General features: G+C 42.0%; 1 protein-coding gene and 1 long non-coding RNA gene across 6 annotated transcripts in view; one reads left to right on the top strand and one right to left on the bottom strand.

The window, feature by feature from the left end:
• Positions 1–20: 20 nt before the first annotated feature.
• LOC105207127 lies at positions 21–20399 on the bottom strand. 4 transcript variants are annotated; one of them, XM_039449764.1, is made up of 8 exons: positions 19234–20399; positions 3833–3962; positions 3646–3740; positions 3465–3566; positions 1369–1646; positions 1149–1286; positions 897–1032; positions 21–828 (listed from the first exon to the last, which is right to left on the bottom strand). In XM_039449764.1, the coding sequence occupies exons 5-8, from the start codon at positions 1500–1502 to the stop codon at positions 538–540; spliced, it is 699 nt and encodes a 232-aa protein (XP_039305698.1). In that variant the 5' UTR covers positions 1503–1646; positions 3465–3566; positions 3646–3740; positions 3833–3962; positions 19234–20399; the 3' UTR covers positions 21–537. The 4 variants fall into 4 exon arrangements, with proteins under 4 accessions (XP_039305698.1, XP_039305700.1, XP_039305701.1 ...); XM_039449766.1 differs by having other exon boundaries at positions 3833–3965; positions 19234–19346; XM_039449767.1 differs by lacking the exon at positions 19234–20399 and having other exon boundaries at positions 1369–1399; positions 3833–3877.
• LOC120357898 overlaps positions 19243–21629 on the top strand; it is a 59965-nt gene continuing 57578 nt past the window's right edge. The window contains exon 1 of one of the 2 annotated variants that reach the window (XR_005574902.1): positions 19243–19365. This is a non-coding gene — a long non-coding RNA (uncharacterized LOC120357898). Of the gene's footprint in view, positions 19464–21629 lie in introns of both variants that reach the window. The other variant, XR_005574901.1, reaches the window with a different exon arrangement.

The raw sequence follows: 21629 nt of genomic DNA, 5'->3' as shown, positions 1-21629 counted from the left end.
TATTATAACAATTTTCTTTCTTTTTTTTAAATAAAACGAATCAAACAAGTAAAAAATGTTATAACATATTTTCCCAATTTCAATATTCCTTCCTTTACAACTGCATAGAATGTCTGTAGGATGGCTAACTATAGTCGACTTATAGTTGTCTTCAAATGTATGACTTAAAGACGTCTCTAAAAGTCGACTTATAGTTGTCGATTAAAGTGGGACATTGTATGACTTATAGACGTCTTTAAGTCGTCTAAAGTCGATTTATGGACGTCCATTTTCCAGACGTCTAGCAGTTATGGCCGACTCATAGTCGACTTAAAGTCGACTTTGTGCTGTTAGGGTATGTAAAACAAAACATTTCTTAACCATTAATAACGTTTTATTTATAAGATTGCTCTTAAAGCAAGGAACTTGTGTGGGACAATTTCCCTGAATCCGAAAAAATAAAATAAAATTTCACGCATTTATTTACTGCGTTGAACTCTTGGACAAATTGTAAATTGTACTCTTGCTGAATTATACATTTTTAACTTTCTAACTTTTTTAATGCTCATTAATGTTAATGTTTGTTTTCAGATAAATTTCTCTTAACAATTCATTTCTTTCTTCTCTCAATTGATTTGCCTTTATTAGTTGTTCCTCTATATTTTTCATTGATTGTTCATATGTATTTCTCATTGCTTTATATTCCGTTACAAACTGTGTTTGTATTTCATTTTTTATCTCCTTGTCATGTTGAATATCGCTTAAAAGTTTTTCGATCGTTTTGTGAAAAATTTCTGTAAATCTTGTCGTTCTAACCGTTTGTTTTCTGTGCGTACTATGTGACAATGTCTGCAATATATATATGTTGTACAGATTACATTAATATTAGTTATATCAATAGAGAGGATAGCACTTACTTGATTTGAACAATCATTTTCAGTGTGGCTTGCATTTATTTCCAATGTAGTATTCCTTGAATTTGATGTTGATTCTACATTTACATCTGTATTTAAATTAACTCCATTTTGATTATTCATATCACAGGTATTAGCTCTGTAATATGTATACAATGGATAAATAAAACAGTTATGTCTTATCATTAAAGTAATAATAAATACAAATTATAAATATGTAGAATTTAATATATCTTTTTAAATAATATTTTGTACTTATCAGTCTGAATCTCAAGATTAGGAACTTGCAAAGGTGTGCTAATTTGGACATCATCCCTTAAAAGTAGACCTTGCTTTCCAGATATTGCCAATGGTCGAATGTTGTGCTTATGACCCAGAAGTTTAGTTAACTGTCTGTAAATATTATCAACGCATTGTACTTCATTGCATGTTATCCATAAAGTTACATTAAGCTTGAAATAAATTTAATATTTACTGTTCATATGGACATGACATGCGAGCTCTGCCTGTTTTAATATTATTTAAAACCATATTTTTGAACGATCTCTCTAAAGACTTATATTTATTTTCGACTTGTACAAGTGTCACGTTGTATCCATGTTTTTGCATACTTTCTGTTATTTTTTGCCATAATATTTTCTTGGTTTTAATTTTTCTGTTTACTAAGAAATCACTGTTTTTCTCATATAATTCCAAAAACAGTTTAGTTGTTGCATCATCCCAAAAAATGTCTTTCTTCTATCTTGGTTTGTTCTATTAGCATTATTTTCATAATTAGCATTATTTTCATCGTTACCATTATTTTCTAGACTACAATTTCCATAACTATTTGTATCATTTGTTTGTTCGTTCTGTTCCACATTTGGACGTAATGTAATAGACATTAATTTATCATCAACATAACATTGCAACGTATCACAGGTAAAGTCAATATCAAATAAATAAATAAGTAACATAAAAGACACGATAAAAGGATATAAACATGCATCGTATAAACGCATATAATTAGGTAGAATTATAAATCACAAAAAAACAAAATAAGATAATGAAACATCAAGCCTAATCGAAAATATCCACAGTAATTACTGTATTAACATAAATAAAGTAAATGTAACGTTCTGTAGATTTGGATACTTATTATACGAGGTGTGTTCAAAAAGTATCGCGAATTTTGAATTTTCGCGGGTTACGTATATTCGAATTTCGATCTTTTTGTGGCGTTATGTTGGTACTCATGTCTCTCACTTATGCCGACAAGCTCGGCCATTTTGAATGTTCACTTAATTGTTGACAGCTGCTTTGCTTGCACGTGTTTTGGATCGTCTTCGATTTTTACCTATTCAAAAAAATGGATCAAAGAACCTGTATCAAATTTTGTGTGAAAAACGAAATTAAGTGCGCGGATGCATTCCGAATGTTGACTGTGGCATACGGAGAAGCTACCTTGGACCGAAGCAACGTTTATCGGTGGTACAAAATGTTCTCAGAAGGCCGAGAAGATGTGAACGACGAAGAGCGTGCCGGACGCCCGAGCACTTCAACAACAAACGAAAAAATTAATGAAGTGGAGAAAATGGTATTGGCCAATCGTCGAATCACCGTTAGAGAAGTTGCTGAGGACCTAAACATATCGATTGGCTCGTGCCATTCGATTTTTATCAATGATTTGGGCATGAGACGGGTCGCCGCGAAATTCGTACCAAAATTGCTCAATTGCGACCAAAAACAGCATCGCATGAACATTGCTAATGAGATGTTGGACTCTGTCCGCGACGACCCAAATTTGCTCCAGAGGGTCATAACTGGTGACGAATCGTGGGTTTATGGTTATGACGTGGAAACCAAAGCTCAATCATCTCAATGGAAGCTGCCGCACGAACCAAGACCGAAAAAAGCGCGCCAAGTTCGGTCGAATGTGAAAGTTTTGCTGACAGTTTTCTTCGATTGCAGGGGCGTGGTGCATCATGAGTTCTTGCCACAGGGTAGAACGGTCAATAAGGAATATTACCTGCAAGTTATGCGCAATTTGCGCGAAGCAATCCGCCAGAAACGCCCGGATTTGTGGAAGAACAAAAATTGGCTTTTGCACCACGATAACGCCCCTGCTCACACATCGTTGCTTGTGCGCGACTTTTTGGCCAAAAACAACACACTAATGATGCCGCAGCCACCGTATTCCCCAGATCTGGCCCCCTGTGACTTTTTCTTGTTCCCTAAACTGAAGAGGCCCATGAAAGGACGACGTTACGCTACGCTTGACGAGATAAAGACGGCATCGAAGGAGGAGCTGAACAAGATAAAAAAAAAATGATTTTTTGAAGTGCTTCGAAGATTGGAAAAACCGTTGGCACAAGTGTATAATATCTCATGGGGATTACTTTGAAGGGGACAAAATAGATATTCATGAATAAATAAATAATTTTTGAAAAAACACAAAATTCGCGATACTTTTTGAACACACCTCGTATATTTACACATTACTTTTAACAAAATTAATTACTGCAGATTTTAGATTAGGCTTGACGTTTTATTATTTGTCTCATTTATATATTTAGATAAATTTTGACGTACCTTTGGATTCACAAGTAACATTTCCATTTTCATCAACCAAAATATTTTCAGCTGCATCCCTTTTAATGTATGCACTTCCCGTTGTTTCCATGTTTTAATATTCTAAAAAATATTCAGTTTTTAATATTCTAAAAAATTAAAATTCTATAAAGCTCTCACTATACATCTGATAATCATATACCTGATTGCGTTGGTGGGGAATCGTTATCTCCTTGACCAGGACTCAATATAGCCTTCTTAATTTGACTATTAACACCCTTCGGATCTAATATAGCGCTATAAAAAATAAAGCTTTAAAATATAAAAAACGTATCAAACATATATTTATCCTTTATATTTACCCTTTTAAGTTACGGCAGTAAACTAACCTCTGAACTAGTGCAGCAGTTCAGTTGAAAAGAACCAGGCCATTTCAGACTTTCCACCTTTGCACTGCTTGCACTTGCTCAAGACCTGGGGCAAGCAGTTCAGTGAACTGTTGAACTAAGTTCTGTTGTACTACTGAAAAGAACAGTAAAGGGCCTCGCACATGAAATGCATAACAGAGCATAAGCGTAGCATACGGTCTCTGGACCAATGAGAATCTTATGTAAATCAATATGGCGACTTTATGTTGGATGTTCATTGGTCCATCGGTCTTATGTTGTGCTTATGTTATGTTATGCATTTCATGTGCGAGGCTCTTTACTCTTGACTTTACTTCTGGTAAAAAGAACGCTTCAGTGTACACTTTTTAAACTAGTGCAGAAAGTTCTGCTGAAAAGAACAAACCTAATGATAAACATACACATACATAAAGCTCACGTACATACACTGACATATTCATCACCGACATTTTAGGGGCAGATGTCCAGACTCTCTACTTCTAGGGACTCTACGACCGGTGCGATCGAAACGCAGCGTGTAGCGGCGTGTCGCCAACCGCACTTTATATACTCGCGACACTCTTGCAGCGTGGTACGGCACGTGTATAATCAGGTCGTCACCAACGCGCACTGGCACGGACGGAAGAGTCTCCCGTGTGGAGGATACGGTGGTTGGCGTAAGCTGGAGGTTCCTCGGGTCGAGTAGCGCCTCCTGGTGTGGTAGTTGCAGCCGTGATGACTGGTTCGGCTGGTTCCTCGTGTTGGCCTTGTGTGGCGGTGGTGACGGTGGTAGCGAGGGCGGGGAGTCGGGCTGTGCCGATCGACCGACCGCAAAGTTGTCTCTTCCGCGGCTTCGGCGGAGGGTATCGTCGGGCCGGCTGATGATATGCCAGCTACGGTGGTGTCGGCTGGTTCGATCCCCTGGGGGTGGCGCGGCTTAGACATTGGAGCGTTATCTTCATCCAGATCGGAGAGTGCGTCCCCGAAGATCGCCAGCAAACTCTCTCTGGTACCAGCGCGGTCTGCTCGGTGTTCTGTCAGCTTCGGTGTGAGAGGTGGAATCTTAGGCGCCGTCGGCCACTGGAGTGGAGTGCGGTGGGCCGTGTCGGCTGTCGGTGCGGACGGAGCGACGGTGGGTGGTGATGGGTTCACCGAGGCTCTAGCCGTCTTCTCCGTAGGCCGTGTCGGTCGTCGCGGCGTACTGCCTAGTAACGGTGGTTCGGCCAAGAGCGCCGCGAGCTTTCTGGCGTTGGTGGCGGACGACCGCTGCACTCATACCCCTATCACCGGGGCATCTTTCCTCGGGGCCGGTGTTGCCTTGTCCCGGGTGAGAGGTTGGCGGCGCCCAATCCTTTTGGCCTTCTCGATGAGTTTGCGCGGTGGCGCTCGCACGCTTATGACCCGACGCTTCGATTGTCTGGTTGTTGCGCCTGTGGTTGTCCTGGAGTCGGCCGTGGCGCGCTGGGCTGGTTGTTGTCCGCTGCCGGAAACAGGTCCGGGCGAGGAGGTGCTATGGTCATGACCTGGGACTATAATGCCTCGAACTCCTCGTCGTTGATAGGCTCCGTTAATAACGCGTCCAGTTGCTCCATTTTCAAGGATCACTTTCTGCGGTTTCCGGGTCGGTTGGTCCGCCTTATATACTGCTCGGGGTCCAGGAGTGGGTACTCCTTCCCTCGGGACCGCATGGCTCCTGGGTGTGATTTTCACGTGTTCAACTCCTGGCAAGGTCATCGGCATCGGTTTCCGCCGTCTCATTGTCGCTGTGGGCACCTTTTGCTTGATTGTCGTCTGCTCGGCCGTCGTCTGCTCGGTTGTCGTCAGTTCGGTCGTCTGTTGCTTCGGTGTGATCGTTTTGTCCGTCTTCGTCATCCTCGGCATCGGTTTGTTCGGCAGCAGCTTCTCGTGTGCCAGGCTTAAGGTCTTTCACGTGGATTCGACAGTGCCATTTGCTTCGCGGGTCTCGGATGTCCACGATTACGGGTGAATGTATCTTGCGGACTTCGAACGGTCCGGCATACTTAGGGGCTAGCTTGGCGTTAAACGCCTGGCCCTTATTGGATAGAAGATGTTCTCGCTTCCACACGGTGTCCTCTAATGGCGGTTTCCATGCGCGCCTTCGTAGATTGTAATGTCGTTCTTGCCGGTTGAAGGCGCAGGCCAGGTTGGTACGCACGACTTCATAAGCCTCCTCTAGTCGTTGTTGATTGGCGGTTGGTGTTGTTGCCGGTACTGGTCGTTGATCGCTGAGTCCGGTTGGCTCCTCTAATTCGCGCCCGTGGTTTAAGTAGGCGGGCGAGTATCCGGTAGCGTCGTGCGGGGCCGTATTGTAGGCGAACTGTAGTGCGCCTAGCTGTTAGTCCTACAGGCGGTGGTTGTTCCCCACGAACTGTGCTACCATCGTTTTAATCGTCCTGTTGATCCGTTCGACAGGATTACAGTGGGGTGCGTAGGCTAGTGTGGTACGGTGCTCTATCCTTAGCTCCTGTAACAGGGCTTTCATCGGTCGACCGATGAACGGTCTTCTGTTATCCGAAATGATCTGCCGGGGACACCCGCGCCGGTAGACGATACGGTTGGTGACGTGTTGCGCAATGGTCGCTGCGGTTGCTCGCCGGAGTGGGCTTAGTTCGACCCATTTCGTGACGCGGTCTTGCATCACTAGTAACCACGTATGGCCACTAGTGGACCGCGGAAGGGGTCCCACTAAGTCCATCGTGACTTGTGCCCATGGCGCGTCGACATGGGACGTGTGTAATAGTCTGGCTGGCCGTGTTTGCGCGTGTTTGGACCTTAGACAATTCCGACGGTCTCGGACGTACCGAGCGATGTCGGCGAACATCCCCGGCCAATAGTAGCGCCGCGCGGCTCGGGCAATGGTTTTCGCGATTTCCAGGTGCCCGGCGGTGGGGGCGTCGTGGGATGCACTTCTACTGAGCTTTGGCCGGTTCGTCTTTAAAATCGGTCGAGTGAAGGATACGACGGTAGAGTCGCCCAGCCCCCCCGAATCTCGTAGTCGGGAAAATTTTCAGGGCGTCCACGTACGTGACAGAACTGTCGGCGGTACCAGGTACACGCGGGCAGTGTTCGGTTGCAACATACGGAGGGCAGGCGTGAGAGCGCGTTGGCCACGCGATTGAGCTTCCCGGCTCGGTAACGGACGTCAAAGGAGTATTGTTGGAGCTTGAGTGCCCAACGTCCAAGTTCAGTGGGAGAATCCATGCGGCGTAGCCACTGGAGGGCCTGGTGGTCGGTGATAACCGTGAACTCGTAGCCCTCCAAGTAGCCCCGCAGGTGTCGGATTTCCCACACTACGGCCAGGCACTCGAGCTCTGTAGCGCTATAGTTCTTTTTGGCCCCGTTCAGTGAACGGCTCGCGTAGGCAATGACGCGCTCGCCGTCCTCGAAGTACTGATACAAGACGGCGCCCAGCCCGTGGTGGCTGGCGTCCGTTTGCAGCAGAAATCGTCGCGAGAAGTCCGGACACACGAGGGTGGGTGCGGTAGTCAACGCATCTTTTAAGGTTTGGAAGGCGCGCTCTTTCTCTGGACCCCACCGCCACCGAGTGTTTTTCCTCATGAGTTGGGTAAGGGGTGCCGCGATGGTGGCGAAGTTTGGCGTGAACCGTCAGTACCATGAGGCCAGCCCTACGAATTGGCGGATCTGGCGAATGTTGGTGGGGGTTGGCCATTCGGTGACGGCCCGGACCTTGTCCGGATCAGTGCGGATACCTCGTCGGTCTACAATGTGCTTGAGGTACTTGAGTTCGGTGCGGTAAAAATGGCATTTCTCTGGGTTTAATTTCAGGCGTGCCTCGCGCAGGCGACGGAACACCTCCTCTAGGTGTTTTAGGTGGTCTGTAAAGGTCGTACTGGCGATGATAACGTCGTCCAAATATACGAACACGTGCGGCTCGAGTTCGGGCCCCAAAATCCGGTCGAGAAGTCGTTGGAAGGTGGCCCGGGCTGAGTGTAAGCCGAATGGCACTACAGTAAATTGCATCAAGCCGCGGCCCGGTACGGTGAAGGCCGTGACAGGACGGCTCTCCGGCGTGAGGGGGATTTGCCAAGTACCCTTTTTCTAAATTGAGAGTCAAGAGGTATTGGGCCCCGCGCAGCTTGTCCAGCGTGGGTGTAATGTGCGGCAAGGGATAGGCGTCCCGCTTGGTCACCTCATTGACTTTTCTAAAGTCGATGCAGAAGCGGTGCCGGCTGTCCTTCTTCCTGACTATGACTACCGGGGAGCTCCACGCGCTGTTAGAAGGTTCGATCACCCCGGCGGCTTCCATCGTGCGGAATTCTTCGTCGATGATCCGCTGCATCGCGGGGTTCCGCGATCGGTATCTTTGTTTGATTGATTGCTCGGTTTTTACTCGGATATGATGCACGGCCTGGTTGGTGGGTCCCTGAACTCGCTCGAACTTGGCGAGCTCGGTTGCCAGAAACGCCTTTAACTCCTGTTCCTCTTGCGGTCTGCGTTTGGTCATCTTGGCGGTGACCTAATGCGTGGGTCGAGGCTTTCGGTATCGTCGGGCTCAAGGTGGCGGCGGCGGTGGGATGGTGAGACCGAGCTCGGACCACAAATCCGTCCCGATTAGTAGATCGTTCTCCAGGGACGGGAGGAGCTGGAAAGTGTGCTCCAACCTCCGCCCGGCAATGTGCAGTGGGAGGCGGACTCGTCCGGGCGTGATAGCGGTGGTTCCATCGGCCAGGTGAATGGTCTCGTCCTGGACCTCCGGCTAGATGCGCAAGGTCTTGGCGTGTTCGGCGACCCGGCGGTTGATCATTGAGATCTCGGCCCCGGTGTCCAGCAGGGCCGAGAATCGGCGCGGTCCGACGCGCACCGTGATGTGCGGTCGCGGCTAGTAACTTATGTGGACCTGGGCCGAGGGGCGGACGCATTCTCGGCCGGTGGCGCGTTTCCCGCTCGGGGATGGCACTCCTTAATCAGGACTCCATCCTTGCCGCACTGCGAACAGAATTTTCGGGCCGCAGTCGAAGCGGCTATGGTCGCGCTGCTTACACCGCCAACAGGCGGTGTTTCGGTCGTAGGGCCCGGGCTCGGCGGTGGTGGCGGTGGCCGTGGTGACCTTGCGTTTCTCCGCCCGGTTCTCGCTCTCTTGAGCCTTGGTGATCTCCTCGAACTCGGCGGCCTGCTCTGCCAGGTCAGCGAGATCGGGAGCGTCGGTGAGGCGTACGTAGAGTTTGTATTCAGTCCTCAAATTCTCGTATAGCCTGTCGACCTTCTCGGCCTGCGTGAACCCGCCTGCGCGCCGCATCATGGTCTGTACCGCGGTCGCGTACTTGGCGTACGGCTCTTTCGGCTGTTGCTGGATCTCTCGGGCGAGCTTGGCCTGGTATCGCCGAAGCAGGTACTGTCGCCTCAGGGCGTTCGTGAAGTCAGACCAGGTGTCCCAATGACCTCTTTCGTTTCGGTACCAAGCCAGCGCGTCGCCCTTTAGTAACTCGGGCAGGCCGGCCTTCATCTGCTCGTCGGTATAGCGCTATTCCTCTTGCAACTCCGCTACCCGCTCCAAGAAGGACAGGGGGTCCTGGCCGTCGAAGTGACAACCCCACTTTCTTATTTGATTCATCGCCTTGCTGTGCCAGTGGTGATCGGTCACGCTTGTCGGTTCCGGGCCGTGCGACGGTCCGGCTGGGCTGGGCATCGCGAGGAAGTGCTGCTTTACGCGGTGACGGAGTTCTTCGGTAGTACCGGAGGGTTCGACCTGCTAGGACTGAACCAGGATCTCGAACTGCTCTCTTTGTAAGCGGTCTATCCACTCTACCAATGACATATTTGCTCCTGGGTATATTCGATCGGTCTTCAGGACGGTCCCTGTTTGGACGACATGTAACGGTACGGGTTTTCCGGTCGGTTCGGTGCGGTGCGGGAACTTCGGGATCGGACCGGATAAGGCTCGCCGGTTGGTCAGGTGTTCGAAATCGATTATACCCAGTGTTTCAAGTAAGCAAAAGAAAAGGTTTTATTCAAATATTGCAATCGTAGTTGTCGATACAGTGGTGTTTGAAAGAACAGAAACGTAGTGTCAATACCATGTGGACTGGTAGTTCGCGTTCGTGAACGCCGCAATGCACACAAAAATAACAGAAGGAGAGAGAGTAGCAGCTCGTGGGTATGGCGGCGGATACGTGAGAACAACTTAAAGCTACGCGGGCGATACCGATAGTTAATCCAAATAACGGCTTAAGGCTAATAATTCGTAACATTAATCAAAATAACGGCTTTAAGGCTAATTCATAATAATTCGTAACATTAATCAAAATAACGGCTTTCATAATAATTCGCAATAACGGCTTTAACGCTAACTTATAATAATTCGCGGTTAAATGAACGTGATATTAATCGGCGGTGTGTTATACGGACGGTCGGTCCGATTGGGCGGGAAAATCGCGGAACGCGGCGTGATTGGTTGTCGGAGTCGCGTGAACGCGGTCCGTTGCCGGTGCGGTCGTGTCCGCGGTTCGCCCGAGCGCGCCCCAGGCAAAAGAGCGCTTGGTCGACAGGGCGCAGATGCCCTGTCGATGTCTAGGTTACGAAGTTTGACTCAGGGTCTATATGGAGATCCAGGTACTCGAGAATGGCGGTGATTGGTCGAGAATGCTCGGCCGGTGATAGTGACGAGAATGCTCATCGGTGATCTCTTACGTGATTGGTCGAAAATGCTCGGCCGGTGATATTGACGAGGATGCTCGTCAATGAGATTGGTGGTGGCTGGTCGAGAATACTCGGCCGGGGATAGCGACGAGAATGCCCGTCGAGGAACTGGAGAGCGACGAGTATGCTCGTCTTTGGGAGCGATCGAGAATACTCGGTCGTCTGAACAGGTCGGAGAGTCGGACGGATCTGCCTTGTGCGTTCCCACTGCCGGCTTATATATCTGAACGCGCGGTTGGGCAAGCCAATCCGCGCGCTCGTTTGATCAAACCGGAGTGGGAGCGTTGTGGAACGCCACGGTCGGCGCGCGTGTCGCCGCGTCGTCGAACGTCGAAGTTCGGTCGTGCGTGCACGTGGTCCCCTGTTACGCTCGGCGTTCGTCATTCGGTGGACGGAATGGAGTCGCACGGACGGTGGAAGGGCGTATCGTTACAATATATTTGCCATAAAAATGTATAATAAGTCTTTTAAGAAAGTCAACAAAAGTTGTAACGACCGTACTTCGCGCACGGACGATGAGCGGTGCGGAAACAAGTGCGAAAGGTCGCCTGAAGGAACTTCGTTTTGTATGTTCGTAAAACTGACAGTATTTATTTGATACTGAATAAACGTAATGAGATCAACATAAGTCTCATGAACATACGTCTAATAGTGCAAAATAGAGTTGGTAATGTGATTACAATAATACGGAGATGAAATCGGACGGTAATTAACGCGGAACTTATAATAGTAAACGAAAGCGCGCGGACGGACGTGACAATATACTCGCGGATGAAATACGGCTATCTATTTACAGGTATATTTACAAAGGCACCTGTTTCGCGAGATGCGTTTCTCGGAACGGCGTCGAGCTCTTTTCCCGGAACTCGGGCGGCCTTGTTATTGTGGCCGTGAAAAATGTGTTATGAGACGCGGCGCGTGGCGTGGTACAGCGCAGCGCGGCGCGCATAAAGATCCGTGTTTTCGTGTTTGATTTCGCGCGGCCCGTCGTGAGGCGGTTAATACCGCTTAATGCAATTTGCCGGGCGGCACTACCCCGCGCCAAGTGCGCTTGGTGGAGGCACGGAGCACCGTACCCCCTTACACGTGGTAGCGCCGGACTCGGAATGTGTTCGGAATTACCCTGCATCAAGTAACTTGACAGGGCTCAAGTTTACTTGAGCCCGTTGCGGCGAGTAAGGAAGCGGAGTTGGAATGGTATCGGGAACGGTCGGGGATCAAGTATCTCGACGGAGACCGAGGCGCTCGATCTCTTCCTCGACCTGGGGAGCTTCTGTACGGCGAACCAGCCAGAAGCGGACAAGGTGTTTTTTGTCCGGCGGACGCCGCCTTATATACCCAAGAATCCTGGTGAGGGGATGTGCGACGTGTTGCGCCGGAACGAACCGGAGGCAGCATCCCCGCCACTCGATTTCGGGTCTCTCGCTTCGGGCCACGCGCGTAGAGCGTGGCTGCGGACGGCGACGGAACGAGAGCGCGTGCGCACGGAGATGCGAAGCGCGCGGAAACGCTTGCTCGCTTGCTCGACCTCTGATTATATTAGGCGCTATGCGCCGATAATTGCCGTCCGGCGGTTGTTTGGCAGGACGGCTCGGACGGTTAGGTGGTCCGGGGGGGGACGTCGGAAGGTGGTTTGTTACACCGTATTAAATTTTTTACATATGTTTAACTTTGTAAAGTTGTTACAACTGAATATGATTGTCTTCGTTGAAAGCACATCATTTCGTATGTTATTGCTCTCTTTTTATCGTATACATGAATGTTCATACGATTGCACTTATCGTATGATTATAATAAAATGTATATTGCATTCGACATAAAAAAAACGTAGAAAAGATATCGATAATTTTGAATAGAAAATGTTAAGACCTATGTCCACGATGTTAGAATTTGGTCCGATTTTTTAGACCGAGAACTGTTGTAATCAATCAGCTTGTTGTTTTTCCGTAAAAGCTAAACGTTGATTGGCTACATACTTTTAGATCTGAGACTCGAACCGATTTTGAGCATCGCGGACATAGGCTTTTAAATAAACTTTTCAATCAAAGAATATCGCAATTATTCCAATTTTTAAGAGCTAGTTTCACAATCTTCTGGTTGTGATCGGTTCTGTATCAACTGTAATTGATTGTTTCTGGTCAATTTAACTTAACGACAAATGCCATATATAAGATAATAATAAAGTATATAAATTATATAAATTATAAAAGTATATAAACTATATTAATGATGATAATTGAGAAAAGATAATATAATGAAGAATAATAATAAACGACTTTTGTTTATATGAAAGAAACTTTTTATATACACTTCTAAACAACAAATGTGATTGATCAGTTCTAATACAATAATTGGCCGCGGTTAAATTAATCGGAGTTGGCAACAGAGGCTCTATATGAAAGATAATAATTTAAAAAAATTAATGTTAAGAATAATAAAATAAGATAATAATCAACAATTTTTGTTTATATGAAAAAAACTGTATACCATATACTTTCATGTATATTATCAGCAATCCTTAGATAAATTAATGCGTAACCATAATGTACAAGATTTATTTAAATTTTATTTACATTTATTTATAATTTACGTTACTTTTTTTGGTAAAACTAAAAATAATTCTTTTTTACTATTATATTTTTTTTTAGTGATCTTACTAGCGTTATTGCAATTTTCTATTATAAATTTGAAAGAACACATAATTTGTTTAAAACACTAAACATGCATTGACAATGCATCTGTTTTAAGTGTATTCGTATAATGTATGTGTAAGCATCCTATATCAAAGAAAAAGGATACAATGCACATATAGTAAGGTGTGACAAATAGCGAATTCAGTCGGTTTACATTGACACTGAACTCATGTTGCACTAAACTGTACGAGTGCAGCAGTAAGTCTAATCCGCATTAACCTTTCTCAATGCAATACCAATTTGATGCAACACTATAACCCAGATAGCCAAATGATTGCAAATTGTCGGCAATTTGCCACAAATATCGCTCATAAGTTGTCAGCAAAGCAACAGAAGGGGGTCTCCTCTTTTCAGTATGTTTTTGTCAGTAACAATTTTCAAAATATAATAATGGCAAGTTTTCAACATTCTATTGGCAATAGACTTTAAACTCAGTTTTCAGCAACTTGCTGGCAATTGGCGCGCAACACGTCAGGAATCCTTAAAATCTAAACAATGGGTAGGAAACAAGTGTTGCTGTTAAGTTGCCCTCAGATTGCAAACAATGCAAGAAACTTGTAGAAAATCCGTCGGCAATCTGATGACAACGATTTTCAGCAATTTGTGAACAACTGACGTGCAACATATTGTGTTTTTAAATTGTCATCATGTTATTAACAACAGGTAAAAAGATTTTTAATCCTTTTCATATCCCTTCTATAAATACCATATAGATCTTGTTACAAAATCTGTGTCATATCAAGACTTATGTTCAACAGATAGAGCAGATGCGCGAGGAGCGCTTATAGCGTTTTTCATTGGGAAAACTAGTGCGCACTGAGTGTGCACTCGCCGCTGGCAATTGGACGTTTCGGTTTGCGCGATGACGGTGCCAACGGAAATGCCCAATTACCTGTAGCAAGTGCACTTTCAGTGCGCACTAGTTTTTCTAATGAAAAACGCTATTAGTGAGTTAAGAGCAAAACTATGTTCCAAAACTCATCAAAAAAAAAGTGTTGCAACCTTTTAGCTCATGACTGTATATACGCACACCGACGGAATCGGTATATCCCTTCGCGCGCGACACGCGGCTTCTACACATATACGCGAAGCGCCCACATACATACGTACTAGTCTTCCTCTTCCATGCTACTAGTGTGGCTGCTAAAAGTCGAAAATGCATTGCTGACACTGGGCCATTTTGAATTTTCACTAGTTTTATGAAACACACAACGACAAATGATGTACATTCATAATAAGAGTAAAAAAGTAGGTTAGGCGATGCATGCGCAAGTATGCTTCGCTTCAGTTGGTCGCTTAGGTACTGGCGTTTACGTGCACTTCTCTCACTCAATAATAACGCACATCATTGTCAACTAAATGCTGACAACTTTTCAGCAATTATTATTATAGTAGAGTTGCTATTCGGTTGCCGACATGTTGCTCACAACTTATGAATAAAAGTAATACTCGCATGTTTCTGTTAACTTTATATTACCATTCGGTTGCCGACACGTTGCTCACAACTCATGAATGATAATCGTTATTCACATATTGCTATCAGATTGCTATAAACATTGGTTGCAACAATTGTTCTACCGTTGTTTGACAATAAAACTCAGCATATTAATACTGATTTCACAAAAACATTTTTGTTTCATTAAATTATAGGCAACATAATAGCAATTGACGAGCAACTTAATTTCTGCAATTATTTGATTTAGATTGAGTATTCACGTTTGGCTATCTGGAAACCGTCTAGAATTCCACTGGTGTTAAACTATTGCAAGCTACGCTAAAACAGTGTATAATACTACTATTCTGGTAAACGAAAATGGATTGAAAATTTGTAATCCATTTTAATTTATTTGAATATATTTTAGATTAAAAGACAGCAATTAAAATTTTAATCTTAGATTATGGTCGGATTAAAATAGATTACAGCCCACATAACTCAATTTTGATTTAAAAAAATATAGAAATCCAGTAATTTCGATTTCACATTATAGATTCAAATGGATTCAAGGTTTCTTTAGACTTTAATTGGATAGAAATAGATTCGTATGTAATGTCCCAATAATATAACTATTATATAACACACTTGTTATATAACAGTTATTACATTGTTGAGTGGAAAATTACAATTATATAACTGTAATTTAGTGCTTGTTGGGATACTATACATATAAGTACGATTAATACACACACATACGCGCGCACGCACGCACGCACGCACGCACACGCGCGCACACGCACACACACGCACACACGCGCGCGCACGCACGCACGCACGCACGCACGCACGCACGCACGCACGCGCACACACACACACACACACACACATACATACACACACACATACATCTAAAAAAATATATATATATTTCTCTGTTGTTTGTTTTTACAACATTAAATAAATATAATACTTATATGGACATATAGATATATATTTTCATAAAAATTTTATTACCACAAAAGAGCCAGTAATTTTGCATTGTTTGGTATGTGATTATTAACATTATTTGAGCAAAACTCCGATTTTGCATATAAATCTTTTAATTTTAAATATGTGTTCCGTTTTAAACGGAAATTTCTCTGAAACTAAATATTATATACAATTATACAGGGTGATTCAAAATAACCTATTGGTCCCGAATCTGGCATATTCGTAATCGAATTCTGAGACGATTTTTCCTTTTGCAAAAATTTGTCCGGAGCTTAGTTTTCAAGTTACAATAAGAATTAGTTAGCGTATGACGGGTCAGGTACAAGTGGTAGACAGGGGCGGCGCGACTTACTGTTACACGCGGGTGTTTCTGTGGGGCACCTCCTGGGCTCAAATGACTGACAAAAGTACATGGACAGCACATTCCTATTTAAACTTTCTCTCTCTCTCTCTCTCTCTCTGTCACTTTAATTATGCTACATTTAACTTGTCAAATTTCGATTTGTCATCCGGCCGTCAAATATCGGGATGACCGTAAAATTTTCAAGTAAGTTTACATTATTTTAATAAATGTACTCCCGAGAATAATAAAATTTAATGCAAATTAGATTACTTAAATGTGCACTTGCAAGTTAAAAGTAGCACTTTTAAAACGTACAAAAAGGATAGAAAGAAGGGAGAAAGAGAGAGACGGGGGAGGCCCTTTGAACAAGTTTAAGCACGTTTATGGTACTTATGCACACGGCGATCAGCTTATTGTTTCCACGATGCGACAGTTCAATTTAAATTTGTCCTTTATGCAGATCTATCCCTCGAAGTTGTTTCATAGTTCACCACATTTACACTATTTACTCTGCATTTGATTGATAAACGCGGAACTACGCGACGAACCGATCGATCGACTTTATTAATTACTATTAATCACTACTGTAAACACTACAATCATTCGATGCGTTAAAATTACTCGAAGAAACGCGTATTTACGTTACGATCACATAACACGTGTTTACTCGACGATATCAAGCAGTCGACTGAATGTTATTGGTTTTATCGTTATAAGAGTATCGAACGATTGGTTAAAGCCATAAGTCAAAACGCGGTAATTCAAAATGAAAATATTGATTAATACGATTTACATCGATACAATTTATTAGAAAAATGTGGCAAATGCATATTTATTATTACTTGTTAAAAATTGTAAGTGACTTTATCAAGAAAATTATTTAGAATATTTATTATAAAAAAAACTTCAAGAATATAATTCTTGAAATCTCCTTGCAGCAACGGATAATCTGCCTTTTTCAAGGCAACCAAATATTTTATTTCAAGGAATATTTTCACAGTTTTCGCAAATATTCAAAAATAAGAAATTAAAAAAAATATTTAGAAAAAATTGAGAAAATTTTGATAAAATTATTTCTTGAATATTTAGAATGAATAATAATTATCTTGATAAAGTCACTATCATAGAATTTTTAACAAATATTGATAAACATGCACTTGCAACATTTTTCTAATAAATTGTATTGATGTAAATTGTATTAACTAATATTTTCATTTTAAATTGCCGCGTTTTGACTTATGGCTTTAACCAATCGTTCGACACTCTTATAACAACGTAACCAATAACATCCAGTCGATTGCTTGATATCGTCAAGTGAACACGTGTTGTGTGATCGTAACGTAAACACGTGTTTCTTCGAGTAATTTTAACGCATCGAATGATTGTAATGATTACAGTGATATTTAATAAAGTTGATCGATCGGTTCGTCGCGTAGTTCCGCGTTTATCGATCAAGTGCAGAGTAAATAGTGTAAATGTGGTAAAATATGAAACAACTTCGAGGGATAGATCTGGATAAAGGACAAATTTAAATTGAACTGTCGCATCGTGAAAACAATAAGTTGATTGCCGTGTGCGTGAGTGAACGTGCTTAAACTTGTTTAAAGCCCCCTTCTGCCCCGTTTCTCTCTCTCTCTCTCTCTCTCTCCTTTCTTTTTGTGCGTTTTAAAAGTGCTACTTTTAACTTGCAAGTGCACATTTAAGTAATCTAATTTGCATTAAATTTTATTATTCTTGGGCGTACATTTATTATAATGATGTAAACTTACTTGAAAATTTCACGGTCATCCCGATATTTGACGGCCGGATGACAGATTGAAATTTGACAAGTTAAATGTGGCATAATTTAAGTGATAGAGAGAGAGAGAGAGAGAGAGAGAGAGAGAAAGTTTAAATAGGAATGTGCTGTCCATGTACTTTTGTCAGTCATTTGAGCGCAGGAGTTGCCCCACGGAAACACCCGCGTGTAACAGTGAGTCGCGCCGCCCCTGTCTACCACTTGTATCCGACCCGTCATACGCTAATTAATTCTTATTGTAATTTGAAAACTAAGCTCCGGACAAATTTTTGCAAAAGGAAAAATCGTCTCAGAATTCGATTACGAATATGCCAGCTTCGGGACCAATAGGTTATTTTGAATAACCCAGTAGAGAAATATTAAATTATGTGTAAAAAAATATTTATCTTAAAGAAAAAAATACCATAAGTATTTTTATTATATATATATATATATATATATATATATATATATATATATATGTATATATGTATATATGTATATATGTATATATGTATATATATATATATATATATATATATATATATATATATGTATATATGTATATATGTATATATATATATATATATATATATATATATATATATATATATATATGTATATATGTATATATGTATATATATATATAAATATATATATATGTATAAATACTTGATATAAATTTACTTACTTCTTTATCAGGATACTTATTTATGATATTAATCTAATTTTGTACTTTTGGTATTTTATTTTTAATATAATTTGCAACTACAAAATTTACTATCTCGTCGTCGCTACTGCTACATTCTAATATTTCATTTAAAAATATGAATTGGTTAAATTCCATTGTAACCTTTTCACACGTTACTTTTTACTAGTAACAGAAAACTGCACTGCCAAAATTGGCCGTGCAATAAATTTTGCACTTGATCAATTTGCTTTGTGTATTCGAATACAAAGTTAGTGCTACCCTAGTATAATGAGAAAGTCATCGAACACACCATAAGGTGTGCACTATAACAATGCAATATAACTGAATACCACGAGTGCATCGAGCAGGGGGCGTTGATCGAACACGTTGCACTGAAAAAATTTTCACTCATTGTCAGTGTACACAAGCGACCAAATTCGCTAAAAGATTTAATCAGAACAGTTATAGCAACCTGATATCATCAAACATTTAGTTTTTCGTAGTTGGTAAGCCTGTGGAATGAAAGGTACCTCGACGCGAAAAAGAGGCGTGATTTCCAAATTTTTCGCATACCATTCTTACTTTCATTATGTGCCCATGTATTCATATTGTGTCATGCGTTCTCTCTCACCTGAGAAAGATACATGATTGTAGCGCCCCCCACCATTTTATGCCCGCTCCCCGATCTACACCGCGCTACCGTGAGATACGTACGTGCGCGACTTTGCATGTGTATGTAACAGCTGAGCGTTAGTGCCAAGGGACATCACATCTATCGGTGCGTGCAATGTACATACGTGTCTCTTGAAAACGCTGTGGGAAGGAAAGTGGTGAGACGTGCTACGATAATGCATCCTGGAGAAAGCATGACACACGTGGTCAACTGTGATGTCCTGGTCAATCTAACCCTGTCCAAAAGAAAGTTAGAGGTTAGAATGCAGAGGCACTGGTATAGACAGGTGTAGGATACCTATCATAAGACAATGTAATGTCAAAAGGTTTCCGTCGCCGTAGACTGTCTACAGCAGTAAGCCGTGAATTATAATCATATTTTTAATTACTACCAGAGGCATTTACCGTGGTCTGGCTACTTTTAATTAAATATCAGAAGCGTTTATCGTGTGCTGACTGTTATTAATTAAATATCAGAGGCGTTTATCGTGGGCTGACTACTTTTAATTATCAGAGACGTTTATCGTGTGTAGATTACTGTTAATTAAATATCAGAAGCGTTTATCGTGTGCTGACTATTATTAATTAAATATTAGAGGCGTTTACCGTGGGCTGACTATTATTAATTAAATATTAGAGGCGTTTATCGTGTGCTGACTATTATTAATTAAATATCAGAGGTGTTTACCGTGGGCTGACTATTTTTAATTATCAAATGCGTTTATCGTGTGCTGACTATTTTAAGTTTGTATTTGCCCATCTTATAAGCAAACATAAGCAAACAAGAATGGAGAAACAATGAAAAATTTTTGCGTTTTATGGGAATGGGCGATGGGAATGAAGGATTCAATCCATATTGTCCACAAAATATTGCCATATTCATGTTCGACATGAAAATATAATTTTAGTATTATGTATTATATACATAATTTTCTTATGACATGGTTATAAATATACTAAACATTTAGTCTAACGTCAATCTCTTTTTGTTACATGCAGCGAAAAGAGATAGCGTGGTGTCAAAGTGCAATGTATATTGTCAACACATTACGTCCTTATTCAATAGCAGAAACCCAACAGGTCGAATAAAAAATTGTTTCGCGCAAACTCATCCTACAAGACGGCCCGAGGGTGCCGAAGTATTCGGTACTGAGTTAGGTGATTTCGTTTGTTGAAAAGATAAGGACAGAATACAGAACTCAAACGGTAATGAAATTAAAAATATTGATATTATCGACATTTTTATTTTCACTTACAAGGGGAGGATCAGGTGAGTCACCCTGGGATTTTGATCCCAATTTTTTTAGTTACTCTGGAAACGAAAAAAAAGTTTATATCTCCCGGTGTTTGATCGAATAGGCCTTAGTTTCGAAATAATAAATTTGTGAAAATTGGCCAGACCGCGGCGCGACATATGAGCCTTCCCAGTAAGTATTTTCCCAACCAGTGCAGTCGGCTCCGTGCGTTAGGTGCTTGCTTTACAATCGTAAGATCCGGGTTTGCTCCCGGATGTGTGCAATATTTTTTTTTTCTTTAATAAGTGTATTTATCTTGATGATATTGATCTTGTATGCAAATTTTTAAAATAAAAATTTAATTTAATATCACTTTCTAAACATTAATTTAAATTTAATTTAAATTCAAGTAATAATATTTGAAATAATAAATAGGTAATAATAATAATAATATATAAGTTATTTGAAATGGATAACATATAAAAGCAACGTATCTAAATTTTCAAATTGTTTAATTTAAAATTTAATTGGAAATAATATTAACAGTATTTTAAAATTCCAGTTTTTAAAATAATTAATCGTAGAAGAATACCAGTGTTAAATTTAAACAGTTTGAAAATTTAAATACGTTGCCTTTATGTTATCCATTTTAAATAACTTATATATTATTATTATTACTATAATACCTATTTATTATTTCAAATATTATTACTTGAATTCAAATATCCTTCAAATTAAATTTAAATTAATGTTTATAAAGTGATATTAAATTAAATTTTTTATTTTAGAAATTTGCATACTATATCAATATCATCAAGATAAATAAATACACTTGTTAAAAAAAAAATAAAAAAAATATTGCACACATCCGGGAGCGAACCTGGATCTTACGATTGTGAAGCAAGCACCTAACGCATGGAGCCGACTACACTGGTTGGGAAAACACTTACCTAGAAGACTCATGTGGTGCGCCGCGGTATGGCCAATTTTCACAAATTTATTATTCCGAAACTAAGGCCTATTCGACCAAACGCCGGGAGATGTAAACTTTTTTTTCGTCTCCAGGATAACTAAAAAAATTGGGATCAAAATCCCAGGGTGACTCACCTGATCCTCCCCTTGTTAGTAGATGGCGCAGGACCGTCGGAGTTCGGTCGTTACTCCAGTATCGCTTTAAGTCTGTTCTTATTTCGAATAAGATCTATCTGTGAATCATGTCGAAACCGAATAAGACGTTTCCAAACAAGATCGTCTTGGATAAGTCTTGACTTGAGATTTTACTCAAG

The sequence above is a fragment of the Solenopsis invicta genome, chromosome 5 (assembly GCF_016802725.1).
Source record: "Solenopsis invicta isolate M01_SB chromosome 5, UNIL_Sinv_3.0, whole genome shotgun sequence".
Lineage (NCBI taxonomy): Eukaryota > Metazoa > Arthropoda > Insecta > Hymenoptera > Formicidae > Solenopsis > Solenopsis invicta.
This window is presented reverse-complemented; position numbering and strand designations above follow the sequence as displayed.

Coding starts and splice junctions, on each gene's coding strand:
- LOC105207127 (XM_039449764.1), bottom strand. CDS start 1,502: ATGCAAAAACATGGATACAACGTGACACTTGTACAAGTCGAAAATAAA. Junction 1,033..1,148: donor CTTGAGATTCAGACTGATAA/GTACAAAATATT, acceptor TACATATTACAG/AGCTAATACCTGTGATATGA. Junction 829..896: donor AAAATGATTGTTCAAATCAA/GTAAGTGCTATC, acceptor TATATATTGCAG/ACATTGTCACATAGTACGCA.